The 23,968-nt window shown below is 48.3% G+C and overlaps 1 protein-coding gene across 1 annotated transcript in view; it reads right to left on the bottom strand.

Annotated features, from left to right (window-relative positions):
- Positions 1–23,968, bottom strand: part of LOC147116322 (adhesion G protein-coupled receptor G5-like) — a 793,199-nt gene that overhangs the window by 14,853 nt on the left and 754,378 nt on the right. Inside the window, exons 10-14 of the mRNA XM_085992042.1 lie at positions 23,124–23,274; positions 21,874–22,008; positions 1,158–1,268; positions 1,014–1,059; positions 822–928 (exon numbers count right to left, since the gene is read on the bottom strand). Of these exons, the coding sequence (XP_085848168.1) occupies positions 822–928; positions 1,014–1,059; positions 1,158–1,268; positions 21,874–22,008; positions 23,124–23,274 (550 nt within the window). The remainder of the gene's footprint in view (positions 1–821; positions 929–1,013; positions 1,060–1,157; positions 1,269–21,873; positions 22,009–23,123; positions 23,275–23,968) is intronic.

Genomic DNA, 23,968 nt, shown 5'->3' with positions numbered 1-23,968 from the left:
TGAGGGGATACGATTGAGGGCTGGGAATTTCCTCAGAGTTGCTCCCACTCGTGTGATGAAAATTTGACAGAGGTGCAGCGGAAACCCCACTTACGCACATAAACGGGGTTTCCACTGTATTTCCAGAAAAGTTATGGCGGCGGAGCAGGAGCAGATCTGAGGACATTCCCAGCCAATGTGTTTACAATAATGAAGGGTTGAGAGCCTGTTCACATGGTTAGGCAGAGGAAGATGGGAGTGGGGAGTGTGGGGTGGGGAGTGTGGGGCGAGGTGTGGATCATCAGTCGAAGTCACAAAACAGAGTTAGGTTAGATACTAGGAAGCAATTCTCTTCAGAGAGTCATCAACCTCTGGAATAAGTCACCAGCATGTGTGGCGAGTGTGAGATTTGCTGCAAGCATTCCAAAGGGAGCTGGGTGAGTTTATGCGAGTGGAAGACATCTCCAGTTGTACAAAGTGAGTGGATTAATGGTGTTTGTGCCACCAGTTATCATGGTCTCCTGAAACTTGCTTTTTGCCTGTGGGGGTCAGAGAGGTACTTCCGAAAGTATTTTTTCCTAAATCGGCGTTAGGATCTTTTCTTCTTGTTTTGCCTCCTCCAGGAGATTGCGTGGCTCTAGTCTGGGGGAGAGGGAGGGTTTAATGCTGTGAGCAGCTTGCTCCTTGTTGAGATGGGACAGGCTTAATGTACCAGTTGGTCTTTCCTATCCCTTTTTGTATATGTTTATATATAATGACGGATTGTTGCTGGTACTTTTGCTGCTCACAGCCAAGCTGGAATGTGATGAAAGACAAATAACATTGCATTGCATTGTACCTACCAGCAAGACAGCAAAGAAGGTCAGGTGGTTGCATCTGCAGATGGTTTGATTATCTGTATTTTCTGTTGTGCAACCAGAATCATTCCAGTGACCGATACTTGTGTTCTCTGTAATGGAAAGTTACTAACTGAGAAGCTGCTCCTTGGTTTCAACATGATAGAAATATTTGATTAAAGTGACTCCCTTTATTACCATTTTGTTCTAATTCCCAGAAGACACATTTTGTAATGAACGTTTCCTAAAATGAAAAAGAGTAACAATAATTCTTTACTGCCCTTAATGTAAATAGTTTCTTTTAACAGATTGAATAATGGAAATTTAAAAAAATGTCCTTACCGATGATGTTTTGTTAAATAAAATTATCACAGGGTCTGTCAGATTATCAATGCTTGTATTCCCCACTCGAATCCCAATTACATTATTTAAAATATCGCTCCGATTTTTATCCTGCAAATGCATAAATATAGATGGTAACAGAATTTCTTTTGAACAACGAACGAAGAAATGGAATGGGCAGCAGCCAAGAAAGCCCAGCCTATGGACCACACCTTCAAACATGGGAGTAAGTAGCCAGGCAGCTATTGTCATATATTCAAAGTATACTTGGGCTTTTGTTGGACAAAGCAGCATAGATTGGGAGGCAGATGTCTGAAAATGGAGGTGAGGCGGGGGCAGTAATGTTGAATCCCCTGGTGCTGTTGAAGGAGCGTGCCCTGTAAATTTAGGGCTTGGACTTAGAGGAGGAGGCAGGAGGTGAATAAACAAGAAGCACACACCCAGCTCAGAGTGGGTACAACACGACTCCTTCCTTTACACTCCATACTATTTACTGATACAAATACAGACTCACAACCTTACATGCATCAGCAGGTTCATGCCAACTGTTTGGCAAAGGCTCTGTTCAATGAGTTGTCCTGAGGATATCTGCCTAACACATTTCCTTATTTGGGGGTGAAATTGGGCTCTCTAGCCCCCATTTTTTGGGAGCTACGAGGCTTCTTAAACTAAGAAAATTGCTTTCGTGACGCACGTGCACAATTTCAATGACAAGGATGTCGGACGCCATCTTGGTCAAGGGATTTTCGCGCGCACACCTAACGACCACCGGCAGCATGCAGAGCAGGCAGATCATGACTTCAATCAGCGTGTAATACTGATTTGACGCCAACACTGCCATTCTGTAGCTCTACACTCCAGCCTATGCACTCTCTTAACTTCACACAGCTGAACATGACATTAAACAGCATTAAGGACCCCCATCAGCACTACTTAAAAAGATCATGAACTACTTACAGGTTAGTTGCCGGATTATTTCTTCTGGCTGTTGCTGCAGTTCTACGCATTTTGGATGCTTTTCCATAGTTGTTAAAAGTTTCAATAGGCTACAGGAAGTGCTCTGGCTAGTACTAAATTACTTTTTGGGTGACTTAAAGGCTTGTGCACAAATCAGTTGCTTGCAGACATGGGTGCACTAGTAGACCTTTCTCTTGGAATTGAACATGCCTGGGAGAAAGAGCAAAGGCCACAGAGGGCAGGCCAAGCTGCTAGAAGAAGGAGGAAGAGGAGGGGAGAAGGACTCTCAGCAAAGGGCCATATGCTCAGAGGGTGTTTAGGGAGCAATTCTCTTACCTGAACTTCAGCAATGTGATAAATCTATGTAGTGGAACAAGAACTCGAAGAGGCGATATCTTAGAATTAGCATGAGTACTTTATTAACAACTGTGTAGCAAACAAAACAGGCCTGCATCCTGGCATTCCACCTTTGCTGACCTTGACAGGAAGCAACCCCCTGACCTTAACTAGTGGCAACACTGGCTACAACATCACCTGGTGGATAACCTTAATCATAACTTCCCCCTTAAGATTTCAGTATGAATTTGTTAACAACCAACCATTCCTAAGGGTCACATAAGAAGTCTCCATTCACTATGTTCCATATGTGATGAATCTAACAGGTCAGTATCAATCTCTCTGGTGGCTTGCAAGATCTTTGTGAACGTGTAACAGTAAAGTCCCTGCTTGTTTGTGGTGAAGTCACCAGCTGCTCCTGAGCAGTGCTCAGAGTATCTGACTCTGCAATGATGGTTTCCTCTTGAAGAATAGGTTCCTGTGGAATTGTCTCTGTCCATGGTGGTGGCACCACAGATGCACTTGGATAACTGGGGGCAAACCTGTCCTCAGCCATTGCATCTGGAACCTTCATTTCAATTTCCCCGTGTCTGTGAAGTATCTGATCTACATGTCTGCATACTACCCTACCAACTCCCAACATGACCTTGTATGATACTGGCCCTGTCATTGAGTCTATGAAGCCAGGAATCCACTTTGGTCCATAACTGAAATTCCTGGTAAGGACCGCATCACCTTCTCCAAAACTTCAGCTCTTTGTTCTTTTGTCATGGTTCTCTTTTTGTTTGTTTTGTCTGTTTTCCATTTTCCTTTTTAGGTCTGGGTGGACAAGGTCAAGAGTGGAGCGTAGTCTATGACCTAATAACATCTCAGCAGGAGAGAGTCCTGTGGTGATTGAGGTGTTATTCTGTAGCTGAACAGAACCCGTGACACTTTGGCTGCTAAACTCCCTTCTGCACTTTTTTTTCATCATCTCTTTAAATGTTTGTACGGCTCTCTCCGCAAGTCCATTTGAGGATGGATGATATGGAGCCGAGGTCACCTGCACTATGCCATTTTTTCTCATGAACTCTTTTGTCTCTGTACTCACAAAACAAGTGGCATTGTCACTTACCACGATCTCCGGTAGCCCTTGATCACTGAAGCTCTGACGCAGGCAGTCTATAGTAGTAGTAGTAGAGGAAGCAGAATTAACAGGATAAACATCTATCCATTTGGAATGTGCATCAATGATTATGAGGATCATCTTCCCCATGAATGGACCCGCACAATCTAAGTGCAATCTTCTCCATGGTTTATCCGGCCACTCCCAGGGGTGGAGAGGAGCCGCTGCTGGTGCCTTCCTGTGTGCCTGACAAGTGCTGCATGTCTTGACTAGATTTTCTATCCCCTCATCTAGCTTTGGCCACCACATGTAACTCCTAGCCAAGGCTTTCATACGCGAGACCCCAGGATGACGCTGATGTAGTTGCTCTAGGATAGACTGTCGTGCTGGCTGTGGAATAATCACTCATGCTCCCCACACCACGCAACCATCCTGCACACTCAGCTCTGTTTTCCTGACACTGTAGGGTGTGAAGTCAGCCCCTTCCGGATGCTGTGGCCATCCCCTCACCACATATTCTCAAACTCTAGACAGTACTGGATCTTTACCTGTCCATGTTCTTACTTGCTCTGCAGTCACAAGTGCCATGTCAGTGTCCTCCAACATCAAAACTCTGTCCTCTGGAGCTGCACGGATAGGTATGCCTGGCAGTGGAAGATGGCTCAAGGCATCTGCATTCCCATGGTACTTGCCCGCCTTGTAGACGATGACATACTCATATGCCCTCAACGTCACGGCCCACCTCTGGATCCGGGGTGACACCATCTGTGGAACTGCTTTCATTTCATTGAAAAGAGAGACAAGAGGTTTATGATCGGTGCATATGGTGAACTTCCTGCCATATATGTACTTGTGGAACCTCTGTAACCCAAACATTACTGTTAACCCCTCTTTGTCTAACTGGGAATAGTTTTTTTCCGCTGGTGTTAGAGTTCGGGGCATAAACCCTATTGGTCTTTCAGTTCCATCTTCCTTGCAGTGTGAAAGAACTGCCACCACCCCGTAAGGTGAAGCGTCACAAGAGAGAATGATGTCTTTCTCTTCATTGTAGTGAACCAGCACATCCGACGACAGCATCAATTTCTTGGGCTGTTCAAATGAAACCCCCTGCTCCTCTCCCCACTGCCACTGTGTCTCCTTGCACAGTAGTTTGTGAAGCGGTGCTAACACTGTTGACAAGTTTGGTAAAAACCTGTTATAATAGTTCAGCAGTCCCAGGTAAGCTTTTAACTCAGCCACATTGGTATGAGCAGGGGCGTCCTGCAGTGCTTGTACCTTCTCCTTGAGTGGATGGAGCCCGGTGGCGTCCAGTCTGTGCCCCAGGAACACTGCCTCATTCCCCAGGAAAGTGCACTTACTCCTCTTGAGTCGTAACCATGCCCTCTCCAATCTCTGTTGTACCTCTCTCAGAGTGCTCAGATGCTCCTGGTCGGTTCTTCCCATCACCAGAATGTCATCCAGATAGATGGAAACATGTGGAATCCCTTGCAGTACACCTTCGATTGTCCTCTGGAAGATAGCTGGAGTAGATGAGACACCAAACGGTAAGCGGTTATATGTAAACAAGCCCTTGTGTGTATTTATGGTGACATACTTCTTTGATTCATCATCCAGTGTAATCTGCAAGTATGCATGACTCATATCCAACTTTGTGAATTTCTTTCCTCCAGCCAGGTTTGCAAAGAGATCCTCTGTTTTGGGAATAGGATACTGCTCTCGTTTGGACACCCGATTGACTGTCAATTTATAATCTCCACAGAGTATTACTGAATTGTTCGGTTTCAAAACAGGTACTATGGGAGCTGCCCATTCCGAACATTTCACTGGCTCCAGTATGTTCTCTCTCCATAGACGGTCAAGCTCAGCCTCTACCTTTGGCTACATGGCATAAGGCACAGGTCGTTGTTTAAAAAACCTTGGCGGTGCCTCCTTGTCTACATAAATCTTAGCTGGGGGCCATTAAATGTGCCAAGTTCCTCCTTGAACACATTCTCATGTTCACTCAACACTTCTTGCAAAGTCAACTGTTTGCCCTCATCTATTTGATTTACTGCTCCCCAGCCTAATTTAAGTTATTTTATCCAGCCCCGACCTAACAGGTTTGGTCCGGTACTCAATACTATAACTACAGGTAGCTGTTCCATTGTGTCCCTGGGCTGCACAGTCACATTAGCTGCACCTAATGTCACTACTCATTCACCTGTATATATTTTAAGATGCAGAGAGCAAGACTTTAACTCTGGAACTTTTGCACGGTTCCACAATTTTGAGTACTCTGCCTTGTTCATTATGGTTACACCGCACCCTGTATTGACTTCAAAGTTCACCTTAGAGTCATTTACTGTCAGTTGCAATGTGATAGGAGCCACTTTTGGAGTGTTCTCTAACATGCTATACATTATGAACATGTCCTCTTCTTCCTCAGCTTCCCCGCTGATGTGGTGTGCTCCCTGTTTTTTCACTTCTCTTCCTTGGTTTTGCTTTCCTCCCCCTTTTTGTTTGGATTCCTCCACAGGTGATTTTGCCCTGCATGCTCGTTTTATGTGTCCTTGTTTCCCACACTTGTGGCACTTTTCCTCCAGAAACCAGCATTCACTCGCCAGGTGATCGCCCTTGCATCTATAACATGCCTTCCCATGCTCACGTTGTGGTTTCTGATGCATGTTTAACTTGCGCACAGCAACCTGACCTGCAACTTGCTTAGCATTAGCCCTGTCTGAACCCTGTATTTCTTTTACATCTCGGTTCGCTGTCTCTATGGCTTGAGCAAGTTCCAATGCTTTTTCATAAGTAAGTCCAGTCTCGGATAATAATCTACGCTGCATTCGGTCGTCCATTATTCCACAAACTAACCTATCTCTCAGCATTTCCTTCAGGTTGTTCCCATAATTGCAATCTTGTGCTAATTTACGCAACACCGCGACATAGTCCATTACACTCTCTTCCTCTTTTCTGTTCCTTGAATTAAACTTGAACCGTTGTACAATCTCACTAGGCTTGGGGTTGAAATGTTCTTTTGAGCAAGGCCACTAATTCAACAAATGATTTGTCTCCAGTCTTTTCAGGACTGAGCAGATTCCTCATCAAACTGTAGGTCTGGCTTCCCACTGAACTAAGCAGAATGGCTTTCCTTTTTCCGGCATCATTTATTTCATTTGCTTCGAAGAAATAACCCAACACTTCACAGTATTCCTCCCAGGTTTGTGCTCGAATATCAAAAGCGGAGACCGTTCCTACCGTGGCAGCCATGCTCTCTTCCAACTGGTAGCTAACTTTAGCTCATGATTTTGTTGTTTAAAGGTCCCGGCAGACGTCTCTTCTTTATTCAGGGTCCTTTTTACCTCATCGCCAAATGTGATAAATCCATGTAGTGGAACAAGAACTCGAAGAGGCGATATCTTAGAATTAGCACGAGTACTTTATTAACAACTGTGTAGCAAACAGGCCTGCATCCTGCATCCTGGCATTCCACCTTTGCTGACCTTGACTGGCTACAGCACCACCTGGTGGAAAACCTTAATCATAACAAGCAACAACCGATGTTTGAGATGTCTGCGCTTCACTAAAGAGGTTGTGACTGAAAACTGCCAATGCTGCAGCCACAACTCCAACCTCAGAGCAGGCAAGGATTGCATTGCCTGTGGCTCTGAAGGTGACCGTGGCTCTGAGCTTTAGTGCATCTGGCTCCTTCCAGGTTGTAGCTGAAGATATAAGAAACATCTCGCAGTTTGCAGTGAAGTGGTGCATAAGGGAGGTCACTGAGGCTCTCTGTGCAAAGAGTGACAAATTCATCTCAGTCCCTCTAGCCAGAGACATAGAGACGGAGTGAACACGAGGGTTTGCATGGATTGCAGGCTTCCCCATGGTGGAGGGTGCCATTTACTGCATGCACATTGCTTTGTGTGTGCCTCATGTGAACTCGGCCATTTACCTGAACAAAAAGGGATTCCACTCCCTCAATGTGCAGCTGGTGTGCGATCACTGGCAGCGGGTCATGCAGGTGAATGCCCGTTATCCTGGCAGCAGTCCTCTGTGCCAGCTGTATTTCGACCACCACAGCAAATCAAAGCATGGCCACTGGGCAACAAGGGTTATCCACTCATGACATGACTCATAACTCCAGTCTGGAACCCACGCACACATGCACAGCAGGCCTACAATGAGAGCCATGCTGCCACAAGGAATCTTATAGAGCAGATCATTGGCATCCTCACACAATGCTTCCGCTGCCTGGATTGCTCTGGAGGAGCCCTGCAGTACTCAGCTGAGCGGGTCTCAAGATTTGTCATGGTATACTGCATGCTGCACAAACCTGACATCGTGGGGGAACAGCCCTTGCCACCACCTATCAGGTGAGAAGCTGAGGAGGACAGGGGGGCAGAGAAGCAGGAGGTGGAAGAGGAGAAGGCAGAAAAGGAGGAAGAGGAAAGGAGGCTGCAACCTAGACGGCCCCTTTCTGCCCGGGCTCTGCATCAACAAATAATTCAGGAGCGATACCAGTCACCTAAACTCCAATTCTACATTCACCAACAGTCCCACACTCCTTACCTTTCCTCAGTCACTGACCATCACGTCATCCTCTTGGCCACAATGCAAAAATAAAAACCAACACAAAATACACAGTCCAAACCAATTAAATAATGCCATATTGCAAGAAAAGCTAAACTGATCACCCATGTGCATTCCCTTAGTGCCTCTTCCATGTGCCTTAGCCTGTCTTAGTGCTCCTACGATGTGCTTCCCCAGTGACTACAGCATGGCTGGTGGAAGGGTGCTGACTTTCAATGGAGAAAACTTCAGATGGCCTTGGAATGCGCCCTCGAGCAGCTCTGCGCCTAGAAGGCCCAGCTGCAGTTGGCATCATCTTTGCATGGGTGGCACCAGTCTGGGCTGGCTGGCTGACAGACATCAGCAAGGGCACTGGCGGAGTTGCAGGGGTGGGAGCACAAATGATGTCACCCTGAGAAAGGAGAGCAGGTTCATGCTCCATGGAGCCACTTTCACTCTCCTGTGGCAGCGCCTCAGCAATCCTAGTACTCTGTTGGAGAACAGATTGCTGGAGTGCTGTGATGCCCTGGACGCCCCTTTGTACACTGGTATCCAGAGCCATGATAACAGCAGTCTGAGCTTCCATGGCAGCAAGCTGAGATTGCATGACTGCAGTCTAAGCTTCCACTGCAGCACTCAGATGTTGGGTGGATGCTACTTGTGCTGCAATGGAAGCTGAGACATCCGCCATCAGACGCTGCATCATGGTTGGCTCCACAACTGTGTTGATGGAGATGGCCATCAATGCTCTTGAGGTCCCGCGCAGCTGGTGACCCAGCTTTTAAATACAAAAACCGCGCATGTGTGGAATTTTGAACAGCCCGCGCAGTTCGTTAAAGGGGCCACGCGGGACAAAAAAAATTAGAGGGAACATTGGTGGCCACCCCTTCCATGTTGGAAAGGATGAGCTCCAAGCTCTTCACAAAGCCCTGTGCCAAGTTGGTACTGGACCCCTGGCTTCCCAGTGCACCAAGCATTTGGGTATATACACCCACCAGCCTTCTTCTGTACGATAGCAAAATACTGCAGATGCTGGAAATCCGAAATAACAACAGAAAATGCTGGAAAAACTCAGCAGGCCAGGCAACATCTGTAGAGAGAAAATAGAGTCGACGTTTCAGGTGAACCCATTTTCAAAACTGGAAAGGCAATGAAATAGGTCAAAAGGCAGGGCTGCAAGAGAACAAAAGTGAAGAGACATTAAGAGGTATTCAAAACGAGACGAGATGGTGATAGGACTAATGGAGACAAAAGACAGCTCTAGATTAGGTGTGAAGTGTTCTGGCAGAATGAGAGACAGCTGCCATGTGGGAGAAAAGAATAAAAAGGGAGGGGGGGGGGGGAAAGGCCAAAACAAAGATGTGGATAAAATATAAGCAAAAATGTAATGGGGGCCGAGGTTATGATCTGAAATTGTTGAACTTGATGTTGAGTCCGGAAGATGAGGTGCTGTTCCTCGAGTTTACGTTGAGCTTCCGTGGAACAATGCAAGAGCCTGAGTACAGTGAGGTCTGAGTGGGAATGAGGCGGAGAATTAAGGTGACAGGCGACCGGAAGCTCGGGGTCCCCCTTACGGACTGAACGGAGGCGTTTGGTCTCCCCAATGTAGAGGAGACTTCTTCTGTAGCCTGGCCCATCAAGAGCCTCGTCTGACTCCTCTGCAGCAGAACTAGTGTGCGACCTCGACCTCTGGCGAGCTGGCACCTGCGCTATCCTTTCCCCAGCCCTGGCTCCAGTGCACTTGTGCCCGGTGTCTCACCATGTGTAGAACCCCCCTCTATCCTATCCTCTAAATTACACAGAGCGTCAGTATCTGAGCTGGTGGCTGCGACTGTGAAATTGAATGATGGTGTCCCTTCATATTTACTTTCTTTTTGCTCTTCTACCACTGCCTGGGCAGGTTCCAGTTCTTGAGTATCTGAAATGAAAAAGGGACAAGGATTGGGTTGTGGTGAGGGGAGAGGAGAAAGTAAGAAGTGCATGTTTACCCCATCTGCAGCTTGTAGGTTAGAAGCAATTGAGGGATGAGGGAGAAGTGGGATGAGAGAAGGAGGATTAGGTATGCGGATACCCTCAACTTCAATTGCTTCAGCCCTGCTGGTGGCCACAGCAATGGCGCTTCCCATAATGGCCAGCACCTTCTCCTCCATGGGGGTTAAAACATGCAGGCGCACCTGTCTCCCTCCCGTTAGTTCCTGCTGCCTCCTGTTGTGTGCCACCTTCTCCTGCAAAAAAGAGAGAAGTGTGTCAGTGAGTGTCATGCAATATGTTTGGGTGATGTGGCTGTCATGTTTGAATAGCTGCAAGTTTGTGCAAACCATGAGATGTGGGTGTGAGGTAAAGTGCTGAGTCTGTGAGGGTGAGGTAAAGCATATGAATGTTAGGTATGAGTCCTGATTGATAGAGATTGTTGGTGGGTGAGTGATGGGGGTATAGTGAATTGAGCAGTGGATGAGGCTAATGGTGCAGTTGGTGGGATGTGACATTTGAAGATGCACTCACTGACCTTGACAACTCGTGTAAGATCATTAAACTTCTTACTGCACTGCATCCAGGTCCTTGGCCTACACTTTTTGGTCACCATCTCTTTTCACTGTCTTCTGAGCATGTGTCTGGAGGGCCTCTGGCCCCTCTGAGGATAAGGGGCATCTCTCCTTCTTTCCACCACTTCCAACAAGACTTCCAGTGCAGCGGCAAAAACCTTGGTGCATGCTCTCTCTCCCATGGTCAGCCATTGTTGATTCTTCCACTGCACATTAGTCAGAATGATCTCAGCACCACCAGCAGCCACAATACATCTCCCCCTTTAAGAGGTGCAGGCTAGCTTTAAGTAGTGCTAGGCACTCATGATTTTGGGCCCCCTGCTGATACGTGCAGCAAATGAACAGCACAGAGAGGCTACATACAGAAATCACGGAAATGAGCGGGCAACATGAAGTTGGCATTCTGCCTGCATTGCAAGCAACGGGCGCTGGTTAATCGTGCATCACGATCCCTGTGCCCATTTTTGGTGGTTACCCAATTTAACCCCCTTTTTCTCTGCAGGTATGATGCAAAATCTTTTCCGGGGTCCTCACACGAGGACTTACTCCATCGCACTCTGGCAAGGGCCAGCACCAATCATCACACACAAGATAAATGTTGATTAAGAGCCCTTGTAGTTCATATAGGGAGCAGCCCTGTCTGCAGGAGCATGAAGGACGAATGTGTGCCTTCAATGATACCCTGGACATTTTTTGGCTGATTACACTGCTGTGAAGCACCTTGGGACATGTTTCTACATTAAAGGCGCTATATAAATGCAAGTTGCTTTTGCTGGACTTTAGGGAGTTCTGTCATCTGATGGAAACCTAAAGCTTGGGCCTGTTACTCCCTGTCGTCCATGAGGACAGTGATGTACCTGTTTGCTCTAGCAAACAATGTACAAGTCACCTGTTTTAAGGAGTGATGCACTGCAGACCGACTGATATTCCTGGCCCCCAGAAAGATTCTGAGGAAAAAAAAGTTTTATGATCATTTTTAAATGCAGATTGTAATTTTGCCCCATTTTCTTCCCCCAGCATCGTTTACCCCCTGCCCACCCACGTTATCCTCCTCAGTCAAGAAGGTGCACTAACCTAACACACTGGCGATTCTGTGAGGGAATACGCCATATCTCAGAAAGATACACCATAATATGAACAGAATACTGATATTATTAATTCATGATATACTGGGTTTAAAAATCTAAAGCCTTGGAGACACAGGCTGTAAACAGAATACAGGCTTCTGAGATAAAGATCAGTTGATAACAAAGTTGTAAACAAGCTTTGAAATGGGAATTAGTTAAAAATACTAAAACAATGAAAGATTGAAGCAAACCATTGGTGCTTCCAAAATGTCTACGGTTTGCAACCAACACAATGAAATTGCCCAGTTTAAAGTGTTAAGAACTAACAGGTAGAACAGAAACACAAACATTAAAAGAACCAAGTGCCTTTGAAAAGATGACATCAAGTGAAAGAAACACTTGCTGGTCAAATAGTTTTATGTTAAACTTGGAAGACAGGAAACACGATTAAATATGCAACCAATTGAGATAGCTAGAAATGCATGAACCACCCTAGTTGAAGTGTCTTTAATTTATACATATGGTAAATATGATACCAACAAGGACCCTTTGAAGATATTACTTCAATAGATGACACCAAGCAATTACATTGTGTTTGTATTGAACTTGGAGCAGCACGGAGTCACAATGTCTGCTAAAAACCAGTAAAGCGAATATTAAGAATTGAATGAAAGCATTTTGTAAGAATGACATCAAATAAAGATAGCTGTCATATTGTTTTTATGATGGTTTTTGAAACACCTAAAGGTATAGACATAATTATGCATGCAATAGTTGAATTGACAGTAAGAATAGAAAGCTTTCAAAAGAGAGAATGAATAAAGACAATTAGCTGACATCAGCAGAGAACTTCAAAGAAGAAACCACTGCCAAAAGGGTATAAAAATAAGACCTTTTCAACAGAAAGGCAGAACTCGCTGAACGGGCACAGCATTTCTCAACTCTTCAGAGGCAGCTCTGTAAGTTTTTAACTATGAGTCTCGGGAAATCAAAGTAATTGATTTTGGTGGATAATCTGGATTTAGAAATAAGTAAGAAATGTAGAAATGTAACTAAGTAAAGATTTGAGAATAAGGATCTCTGAGAAATAAGAAAGGTAAGCTATCTGTATTTTGAATTGTTAATGTTGCGACTGATTCAACAGCTGTTAAATGAAAGTAGGCTCTTAAATTAAACTATATGGCCTAGAAATTCAGTTGTTAGCGCCAGCCACTAGCGCCTTAGGAGGAGGAGAAGTGGGGCACTAAGTGGCTAGCGCCCGGGCGCGGCGCGATCTGCGCCTCTCGCGAACTTCACTCAAGATTTAGCAGCGGCACAAAACCGCAGCACCTGCTCAGCTGCGCGTGCAGATCCTGACGTCATTTCATGGTGCAACGCCCTTGGTGCGCCCCGAACCGGAACTTCAGTGACGCTGCCCTTCTGTGCGCCTGGTGCCCCCAGCGACTGTTAGAGGGGAACGGTTCCCAGTCGCTGCGGGGCGCGGGGGACGCTAATTAAAGGGGACTCCTCCTGCATTATAAGTGGCAGCCATTTTGTGGCAATCCTTCTGTGTGAGAGCCGGGTATTTGGAGAGAGACAAAGGGAGAGAGCTTTCTGCTTTGACTCAGCGCTCGCACAGGTACTTCTGGCTTCAGGCCAGAGCTTTGCACTTGGATTTAACTTTCAGTGCCATAGCCTTGAGTCGCCACATATAATGGGGGCTGCAATGGGTGGAAACGTTGGCTTACTGCATTGCATTCAAAGGGCTCAGAGACGCCGTGAGAGAGTACCAGTCATGGCCAGACGGAGAAGGCCCAACAGGCGTCGGCACAGGAGGCCTTACCCACCCAGGGTATACCGCCAGCAGTTCTCATATCTGAACATGTCTGAGGAGCAGTGTGTTCGGAGGCTGCGATTCAGAAGGGAGGTGGTCACTGAGATCTGCCACCTGCTTTGCAGAGATCTGCAGCTACAGCTGAGGAGCAGGACATCTCTGCCGGTGGCAGTGAAGGTGACGGTGGCTCTCAACTTCTATGCCACCGGCTCCTTCCAATCCGCTACTGGGGACATTGCCAACATCTCCCAGTTCGCGTAAAATTGCTGCATCCGCCAGGTGAACAATGCCCTTTTCAGAAGGAGACGTCAATACATCTCCTTCCCCATGACCCTGGACAAGCAGCAAGAGCATGCAATGGGATTTGGAGGAATAGCGGGCTTCCCCATGGTCCAGGGCACCATTGACTGCATGCATGTGACTTTGCGGGCACCTCTAGAGAATGCCAAGGATTACCGCAACCGGAAGGGCTACCATTCGCTCAACGTCCAGTTGGTGTGTGACCACAGTCAGCTCATACTAGCTATCAATGCCCACTTTCCAGGCAGCAGCCACGACGCCTTCATCCTGTGCCAGACATCTGTGGGAAGACATTTTCGAAGCCCAGGCTCACCCACGAGGATGGCTTCTCGGGGACAAAGGCTATCCTTTGTGCACCTGGCTGAAGACCCCACTTCATGTGCCCAGCACCCCTGCTGACGAGCAATACAATGACAGCCATCAAGCTACTAGGAACATCATTGAGCACACAATTGGCGTGCTCAAGCAATGGTTCCGCTGTCTGGACCATTCCGGAGGAGCCCTACAGTACTCGCCTGAGCGAGTCTCCCATTTCGTTGTAGTGTGCTGCATGCTGCACAACCTGGCTATCCTCAGGACTCAGCCACTGCCAGCAGACATTGGAGGACCACCAGAGGAGGAGGAGGAGGAGCACCAAGATGGGAGGGAGGCACAAAGTGCAAGGGCCGTCCGTCGGCGGCTTATTGCAACTCGGTTCTAGGCCCCCTTTCAGGGAATGGCTTGTGCCAATGAAAGAACATGGATGGAGCCGCTCTGCAAGCCTTCAGCCGGTCAAGGCAACAAACAGTTGAAAGTGCAAACATGGACAATGTGATTAAAGAAAATTATTTACTGTGCAAACTCTGTGCCCTTCCCGCATGACAAACTAATTCAGATAAACCCCCCAAAAAACACTCAGAGACATAACTGGCTCTCACAACCTTCAGAAAATGAAAAAAAGTTAAACAAAAATGACCATGATCCTCGGCCTTCATATAAAAAACAAACACAAGTCTCGACCTTCATATATAAAGAAAACATTCTCAGCCTTCATATATAAACGCTACATTTGGCCACATCCTCTACTTTTTCCTCATGTGAGGGTGATCCACCTCGCTTCCGCGAATGGCCCCTTCCTGCCCTGCAGCTCCTCCTCAATTGGACCCCAGTGGCTGCAGCAAGGCTGGGGGAAGGCTGCTGAGGGTCAGATGGTGAGACGGCAGATACCCTTGGGGGACGGCCTGGACCAGCTCTGGGCCTGGAGGGCCCGGCTGCTGACTGCTCCAACTCTGCTTGGGCGGCAGCAGACTGTCCTACGGGTGGTGGCAGCTGCAGTGGAGGAGTGACAGTGTTGGCTGCAGGAATGCTGCCAATCTGACAGAGCACAGGCACTCTCTGGTCAGCTGATACACTGGCACTTGCACAGGCCAGCACTGCAGCATGCACAGCAATCTGCTGAAGCACAGACTGCTGGGCTGCTGCGGCGCGGCAAGGGCCCTGGCAATTCCTGGCCGATCCAGCAAGGGTGGCAGCAGTTAGTGCCCGTGTGGCCCTGATCTGTGTCTGCATCAGACCAGCCAGTGAATGCATGGCACGACTGAGTACTTGGCTGGAAGCCGCCTGTGCTGCCGCGAAGTCCTGCAGACTCCTTGCCTGTGCTGCACTGAATTCTTGCAGACTCCTGACCTGTGCTGCCCTGAATTCCTGAGCACTCCTTGCCAATGACTCTATGGAGTCAGGCATCCTTGCCACTGCAGCCATGAGCTCAGTGTGCCTGCGCTCAACCTGGGCGCCCATATCACCAAGGAGCCGCACCTCCTCTGCGCTCATCGTAGCAGGACTGGAGGCCACACTCACCCTCAGGGGAGAAGGCCGCCGAGCTTCCCCACCCCTCCCACGTTGCTGCAGCCTGCTGGGCCCCGGAGCTTCACTCTCCTCAGACCCTTCCCCCTGCTCCCCTCCAGGGAAGACTTGCCCCCATCATGGCCATGGGCTGCCTCGGCTGAGGGTGGCACTGATGGGCCGGCTTCCTCTTCCTCCTCCTCGAATTCAGAATCACTGACAGTGGCAGCTTGAGTGCCTGCCTCCTCACCTGGCGAATCAGCATCTGAAAGCAGGGAGGCACAAGAGTTGCTTTAGAGTGAGGAGTTGCTTTAGAGTGAGGACAGGGTGGCAGCGAGGGAGGCATAAGTGCTGCTATGCACTGCATTGGTTCAATAGTGGCAAAGGATGCTGGTGTGAGGCACAAGTGGAAAGAGAGGTGTCAAAATGGTGATGACCTTACCATTGCTGTCCAGAACAGGGTCGGCATCTCCACTGGCGACGGGGCCAATCAGCCGGCCTGCCATAATGCGCTCCACACGCTGCTCCAGGTCACTGAGATCTTTGAGGTCAGGACAACCTCCTCCGGTCCGTCGCTGCTGCCTGCAATTGTGGGCCAGCTTGCCCTGCAAGAGAAAGGACGGCCTCTAAGTACAGTGTCAAGCCCTGATCTTGCCTGCACTGCCTCCCGTGGTGGAATAGCCCTGACAGTGTCAAGCCCTGATCTTGCCTGCACTGCCACCCATGGTGGAATAGCCCTGACAGTGTGTAAAGTGCTGAATGTGCAAGTGGTTTTCATGAGAGTCCCATAGCTCTTGGATGAGGGCTGGGCATTGGGGCTTTCAGGGCCCTTTGGCCAGAAACTGAGGTGCACATGCAGGGATGAACAGGATAGTGGAAAGGGTACTCACCCTGACAACCCGAGTGAGGTCGTTGAACTTTTTCCTGCATTGAAGTGGAGTCCTGGCAACCATGCTGTTGGTGGTCACCCTCTTTGCCACCTCCCTCCAGGCTTTTCTGTATTCACTGGGAAGTGGCCTCCTCCCACTGTCAGGGAAGAGGACAGGTCGCCTGCGCCAACCAGTAGCCTCAGGGCACTCTCGCTAAAGCGCTCCGCTCGCTCCCTAGCCTTCTGCATGGTCCTGGGCGTAGAAATGATGATCCAGCAATGGTCAGGCCTTGCTTCAGGGCTGCAGTGTGCAGGGCGTGGCAGCCAAACAAGTCCACCCTCCCCCTTTAAGAGCTGACTGGCGCCAGCTTGTCTGCCTTCAATCAGCAACTCACGGCACCAGCGCTGCGCCCGCCCTCGGTGTTAGCGCCTCGGCTCGCCGGCTTAGCGCCTTATGATAGTCGTGCATCGCCTGCTTTAGCGCAGCAGCAACCTCTTGGGGCGATGCAACTCAATTTTGGCGAAGGTGGCGCTAAGTTGCGCCGGGCGCTAAATTTAGCGAACGCCCGGCTGTAGCGCCCCAAACATGGCGATACTGAATTTCTAGGCCAATATTTTTAGAATTGTCTCAGAGTAAATCTGCATAAACTCGCGAACCCAAATTCTGCAGAATTCTGGGGGGGTATTCCGGACCCTCATAATATCTGGAAGTGTACATAATAACATAAGAAATAGGAGCAGGAGTAGGCCAATCGGCCCCTTGAGCCTGCTCCGCCATTCAATAACATCATGGCTGATCTGATCCTAACTGCCAATCCACTATCACAGAACCATCTCCTGAATCTAACAGAATTAGACACACGAAATAGGAGCAGGATCAGGCTACACGGCCCCTGGGCCCGCTCCGCTACCCACAGGGCCATGACCGATCCGAACCTAGACTCATGTCCAATTTCCTGCCCGCTCCCCGTAACCTTTAATTCCCTTTACCTCTAGGAAACTGTCTATTTCTGTTTTAAATTTATGTAATGATGTAGCTTCTACAGCTATTTGGGGCAGCATATTCCATGGACCTACCACCCTCTGAGTGAAGTAGTTCCTCCTCATCTCAGTTTTGAAAGAGCAGCCCCTTATTCTAAGACTATGCCCCCTAGTTCTAGTTTCACCCATCATCGGGAACATCTTCCCCGCATCCACCCGATCCAACCCCTTCACAATCTTATATGTTTCAATAAGATCGCCTCTCATTCTTCTGAACTCCAATGAGTAGAGTCCCAATCTACTCAACCTCTCCTCATATGTCCATCCCCTCATCCCCGGGTGATATACCTATCAATTCATTCCATGAAAAGCGACGAGTTAAGATAGTAACTATAGGTTTTTATTGGCTAAATAACAGAGCCCACCCTCGTGGGTGATCGGTTCCAACAAGGAAGAATACTAGCCAAGCGGTCACCTTTATACCTGGGCAAGCAGGCGGAGCCATGGGCAGAGTCAGCTGAGGTATGCCTAGGTATAACAGCGTGCGTGGCAAGAGGTAACCTTGTGTAGTGATAACACCAGTGTAAACAGTGATAACAACAGTGTAACAATAGTGAACGGTTGTGAACGATAACAGTGGTTTACCACATTCACCCCTTGTTTAAAATTGAGTCCGGCGGGGTGAAGTGTACTACCAGTTCGTGTATGTCAGTCTATCAGGAGGCCTCGTAAGCCTTTCTGATCGGCGCAGCAGCGGCGGCGGTGGTGCAGTATCCGATGTTAATGCTGGTGTCTGCGTGGTCGACGAAGGCTCCTGGGGTTCCGGCATGCCGCCTACAGGAGCTGGGTTTGGGGGAGTGGTGGGGGATAACGGGGGTATCTCAGGGGTGCCCGAGGGTGCGAGGTCTCGCAAGGAGACTGTGTCCTCCCGCCCGTCTGGGTATGCCACATAGGCATACTGGGGGTTGGCGTGCAGGAGGTCCACCCTCTCGACCAGGGGGTCCATTTTATGGGTCCTTACGTGCTTCCGCAGCAGGACGGGCCCCGGATAAGTCAGCCATGTTGGTAGCGAGGTTCCCGTAGTCGACTTCCTGGGGAAAACAAACATTCGCTCATGAGGGGTGGCGTTAATGGCGGTACAAAGCAGTGACCGGATGGAATGGAGCGCTGCCGGGAGGACTTCCTGCCAGCGAGAGGTTGGGAGGCCCTTAGACTTTAGGGCTAAGAGGACGGCCTTCCAGACTGTCGCGTTCTCTCTTTCCACCTGGCCGTTCCCCCGGGGGTTGTAGCTGGTGGTCCTGCTCGCAGCAATACCTCTCGCGAGCAGAAACTGGCGAAGTTCCTCGCTCATGAAGGATGAGCCCCGGTCGCTATGTATATAGTTCGGGAACCTGAACAAGGCGAAGAGGTCGTTCAGGCATTTGATGACCGTGGTACTGGTCATGTCTGGGCAGGGGATGGCAAAGGGGAAACGGGAGTACTCGTCAATAATGTTGAGGAAGTACACATTACGGTCAGAGGATGGGAGGGGCCCCTTAAAATCGATGCTCAAGCGCTCGAAGGGGCGGGTGGCCTTGATCAGGCTTGCTCTGTCCAGCCTATAGAAATGCGGTTTGCATTCGGCACAGGCTTGGCAGTTCCTGGTCATGGTCCTGACCTCCTCGATGGAGTAGGGCAGGTTGCGGGCCTTAATGAAGTGGTAAAGTCTAGTGACCCCGGGGTGGCAGAGGTCATTGTGGAGGGTCCGCAGTCTATCAACTTGCGCGTTGGCGCATGTACCTCGTGATAGAGCATCTGGGGGCTCGTTGAGTTTACCAGGCCGGTACAAGATATCATAATCGTAGGTGGAGAGCTCAATTCTCCACCTCAAGATCTTGTCGTTCTTGATTTTGCCCCTCAGCTTGTTATTAAACATAAAAGCAACCGAACGCTGGTCGGTGAGGAGGGTAAATCGTTTGCCTGCCAGGTAATGCCTCCAGCGTCGTACCGCTTCCACAATCGCCTGGGCCTCCTTCTCGACAGAAGAGTGTCGGATCTCAGGGCCCTGGAGTGTCCTTGAGAAGAAGGCCACAGGTCTCCCCGCCTGGTTAAGGGTTGCAGCTTTTTTGTGTCTTTGCCGTGAGTAGTCGGACCGAAGGCCTTTCACGAAGGCATCACGGATATTTCCTTCAGCATGTTGTGCAGCCGATACAGCTTTAAAGTCACAGTCCCTGCCGAGTGTTTGTAGCGCCCGTAAAAATTCATCTACAGACTCTCCTGGCTGTTGCGAGCGGGATCTTAGGAGATGTCTGGCATACATTGAATTTACTGGGCTCCGGTACTGTTCTTTTAGCAGGTCGAGGGCCTCCTCGTACGTATCAAGGTCCCGGATGAGTGCAAATACTTTAGGGCTCACCTGGGCGGTCAGAACTCTTAGTTTGTCGGCTTCCGATGGCACGCCGGAGGCTACCAGGTAGGATTCAAAGCAGCTCAGCCAGTAATCGAAGTCGAGGGCTGAATTCGCTGCCTGTGGATTTAGATCCAGGTACGGCGGTCGGAGGGCTCACAGCCAGGTCGGCTGCTGGGGCTGTTGTAGCTGGCCGTTTGGCTGGTCGTTTGGCTGCTCCGGTCCATACATTTCAAAATTTAGCCAATAAAATTGATATACCTATCAATTCATTCCATGAAAAGCGACGAGTTAAGATAGTAACTATAGGTTTTTATTGGCTAAATAACAGAGCCCACCCTCGTGGGTGATCGGTTCCAACAAGGAAGAATACTAGCCAAGCGGTCACCTTTATACCTGGGCAAGCAGGCGGAGCCATGGGCGGAGTCAGCTGAGGTATGCCTAGGTATAACAGCGTGCGTGGCAAGAGGTAACCTTGTGTAGTGATAACAACAGTGTAAACAGTGATAACAACAGTGTAACAATAGTGAACGGTTGTGAACGATAACAGTGGTTTACCACACCGGGATTAACCGAGTGAACCTTCTTTGTACTGACTCAAGAGCAAGTATGTCCTTTCTTAAGTATGGACACCAAAACTGTACGCAGTATTCCAGGTGCGGTCTCACCAATACCTTGTACAACTGAAGCAATACCTCCCTATTTTTATATTCTATCCCCCTAGCAATGAAAGCCAACATTCCATTGGCCTTCTTAATCACTTGCTGCACCTGCATACTAACCTTTTGAGTTTCGTGCACCAGGACCCCCAGATCCCTTTGTACTTCAGTACTTTCCAGTTTCTTGCCATTAAGATAATAACTTGCTCTACGATTTTTCCTGCCAAAGTGCATAACCTCACACTTTCCAGTATTGTATTCCATCTGCCAAATCTCTGCCCACTTACTTAGCCTGTCTATGTCCCCTTGCAGGTTTTTTATGTCCTCCTCACTCACTACTTTCCCTCCCTTCTTAGTATCATCTGCAAACTTTGATATGTTACACTCGGTCCCCTCCTCCAAATCGTTAATATAGATTGTAAAGAGTTGGGGACCCAGCACTGACCCCTGCGGAACACCACTAGTTACTGATTGCCAGTCTGAGAATGAACCATTTATCCCAACTCTCTGCCTTCTGTTAGATAGCCAATCCTCTATCCATGCCAGAATATTACCCCCAATCCCGTGATTTTTTATCTTAAGCAATAATCTTTTGTCTGGCACCTTGTCAAATGCCTTTTGGAAGTCTAAATACACTACGTCCACTGGTTCCCCTTTATCTACCCTATACGTTACTTCCTCAAAGAACTCCAGCAAATTTGTCAAACATGACTTCCCCTTCATAAAACCATGCTGACTTTGTCCTATTAAATTATGATTATCCAAATGTCCTGTTACTGTCTCCTTAATAATGGACTCCAAAATTTTACCTACCACAGATGTTAGGCTAACCGGTCTATAGTTTCCAGCCTTCTGTCTACTGCCCTTTTTAAATAAGGGTGTCACATTAGTCTAGTTCAACTTATTAAAAGCACTATCTGGATTATAGTAACATCTTCAGTCGTTCCTTTCTTTTAGGGAGAGATAGCCTGAACCTTTAGACCCACTTAATCGTCTTATGGAATTCGGCTATCTCTAACTTAAGTTGAAAGTGAACGTCTGGGGAATACGCCTGATCTGGGGTAGCCCAAAAGGGCTAGGACTTGTAATTATCCCTTCAAGTCCATGGTCAATCCAGCAACTCGGCACAGCAAGAGTTAAACAGCTGTTTCAATAATGTGCACAGATAGCTCAAAATATCTCATCAGTTAAAGTGCTCAATGAGTAGCATGCAGAAAGTGATATCATTATTGACATCATTATCAGTAAGGTTATATATTCTTACTGCCATTTGATAAAATCCATCTTCTCATTTCACACTTAGAAAAGAGTAACTGATTCTGATAACGTTACCTGGAACAGTGCTGCATTCCTGTATATAGTAACAATGATTCGAGATGTAGTAGTATTAAAGTGGTTACGAATGTTGTGCAGGAGAGTTGGCGGCAGTTTGATCATAATCGCTGGGTCCAAGGTAGAAAGACTCCCCTGCGTTTTATGTTCAATAATAAAAATATAAATTACTTGGCTACAATCTGCAATGACATTTCACTTCTTACATTCAGGAGTAACATGCTCAAAGAGTCTGGCTGGGTGAAAGTGGTTACTTTGGACACTTGCTGTGAGGGTTATTTATCACGACTGGTAACAGGGGCCTGAGGCCAGACAAATGATCACAGCCGTCAGACAAGTGAGAGTGGAAAGCTTAAGCAGTAAATGGAAGTTGGGTCACAACATCGGAAGTATAATTGTTGAGATCACCCCAAAGCCACTTGAACTCACTGCTGGAATTCTGCTCTGCTCGGAGTAGGATTCAGGTTCAGTGCTACAGGAGAAAACATCTGGGGGAAGTTTAATCTAACTTGCCTAGTGGGAAAATGATGCAAAACGGCCGCTCGTTTTACATTCCGCTGGATTTTACTTTCTATTGAAGCGTGTAAAACCGTTGCTGATCTGCTGGGTTTCCCAGCACTACAAGCACCCCCCACCCGGAGACCCCCCACTCCCAGTTTACCCACTCCCCCACCCCCCAACTCCAGCTACTCCCCCTGCCCCCAGCTCCCAACTGCCCCCGCTCCCCCCAGCTCCCAGCTTACCCAGAATTCCCACCCCGAGCTCCCACTCTCTGCCCCCACCCCCCACCTCCCCCCATCCGCCCCTGCTCCCGACCCCAGCTCCCCCCTGCCCCCCCGCCTACCCACCCCACACTTCCGCCCCTCCATTGCCAGCTCCCCGCCCCCAGCTTCCCGTACCCAGCCCACCCCCCACACCTCAGCACCGCCCCCAACACCCCAGCTCCCCTCCCAACCCCCTCCCCATCAATATCAGTGCTGTTGATTCAGGATGGGACAAGGACTCATTTTCTCAGTCAAGAAATGGGGAGAGAAGTGTGTGCGGGGCTGGGCGGAGCATAAAGCAAGTGAACATCAGACATTCAAATTATTATCAATAATAACTAAAGCAAGAAACTGCAGTACTGAGAAGAGTGATACATCACAGCATGGCTGAGCAGATACTCCTGCTGCCACAAGTCCTCTAACTGGGCCACAAGTGACATTCTCCACACTTCCAACTGACCCCACAAGAATCCCAAACAGACTCACCGTATCTGAATTAGGAAACTGGAATCCTGTGAAATTTTCAGTTTCTGTTTTTAGAATGTAAAATATTATATTTTCTGTTTCACCAACTTTACTCTGCCCTTGAAAATTTCCTTCCATTAATATATTTTCCAGAATTAAGGGGATTAAAGATCTGTAAAAGAACGACAAAGAAAGAATGTTACTGACAAGGAAATAGCCAATAGAGGGCAAGCGTTAATTTGCTGAGTGTGTGTTAATCAGGATTCATTATATTTGATGGTGTGGTGGCCTGAGGCCTACATTGCACCCAAGGCGCCCGATCACGAGGTGGGTGGGGGCGGAGCAAGTGGGAAGAGGCTGAAGCTCGTGCAGAGGCTGTGCGCTTGGCTCATTATGCCCCATAATGCAGCTGGAGCTTCAGTAACTCATTAGGATCAGATGCTGAACGCGAGGCTACATTCCCGATTAAAATAAATTCTCACAAGTTACTGCCTGCTGCCCCGAGCACTCTGGGACCTTCCCACTGTCTTGTGTATCTTCCTGTTTACCAGACAATTGCCTGGTGGAACACAGTGACAGATAGATGGTGCTCGATAATGCAGCCCTGCGCTCCCTGCATGTCACGAGTCACTCACTTGGAGCAAGACAAAATTATGTAAATTAACTGACCCGGAGTTAGCTGCTGAGGTCAGCACATTTGTGCACAGGCTGAGTGACTTTATCCATGTCATTAAGTTTACTCACTCGTTAACCATAACCAAAGGTGCATAAATGATGGAATGTAGAGTTCTGAGCACTCATACTGGGAGAAAGGAGATCTCAGAAAGTCCACTTATTCAAGGAGACTCCACATTATTGTAGACTGT

The sequence above is a fragment of the Somniosus microcephalus genome, chromosome 6, assembly GCF_052327205.1.
Source record: "Somniosus microcephalus isolate GS21.2 chromosome 6, FLI_Smic_1.0, whole genome shotgun sequence".
NCBI classification, from domain to species: domain Eukaryota; kingdom Metazoa; phylum Chordata; class Chondrichthyes; order Squaliformes; family Somniosidae; genus Somniosus; species Somniosus microcephalus.
The sequence above is the reverse complement of the archived record's forward strand: the minus strand, read 5'-3'. Positions and strand labels throughout refer to the sequence as shown.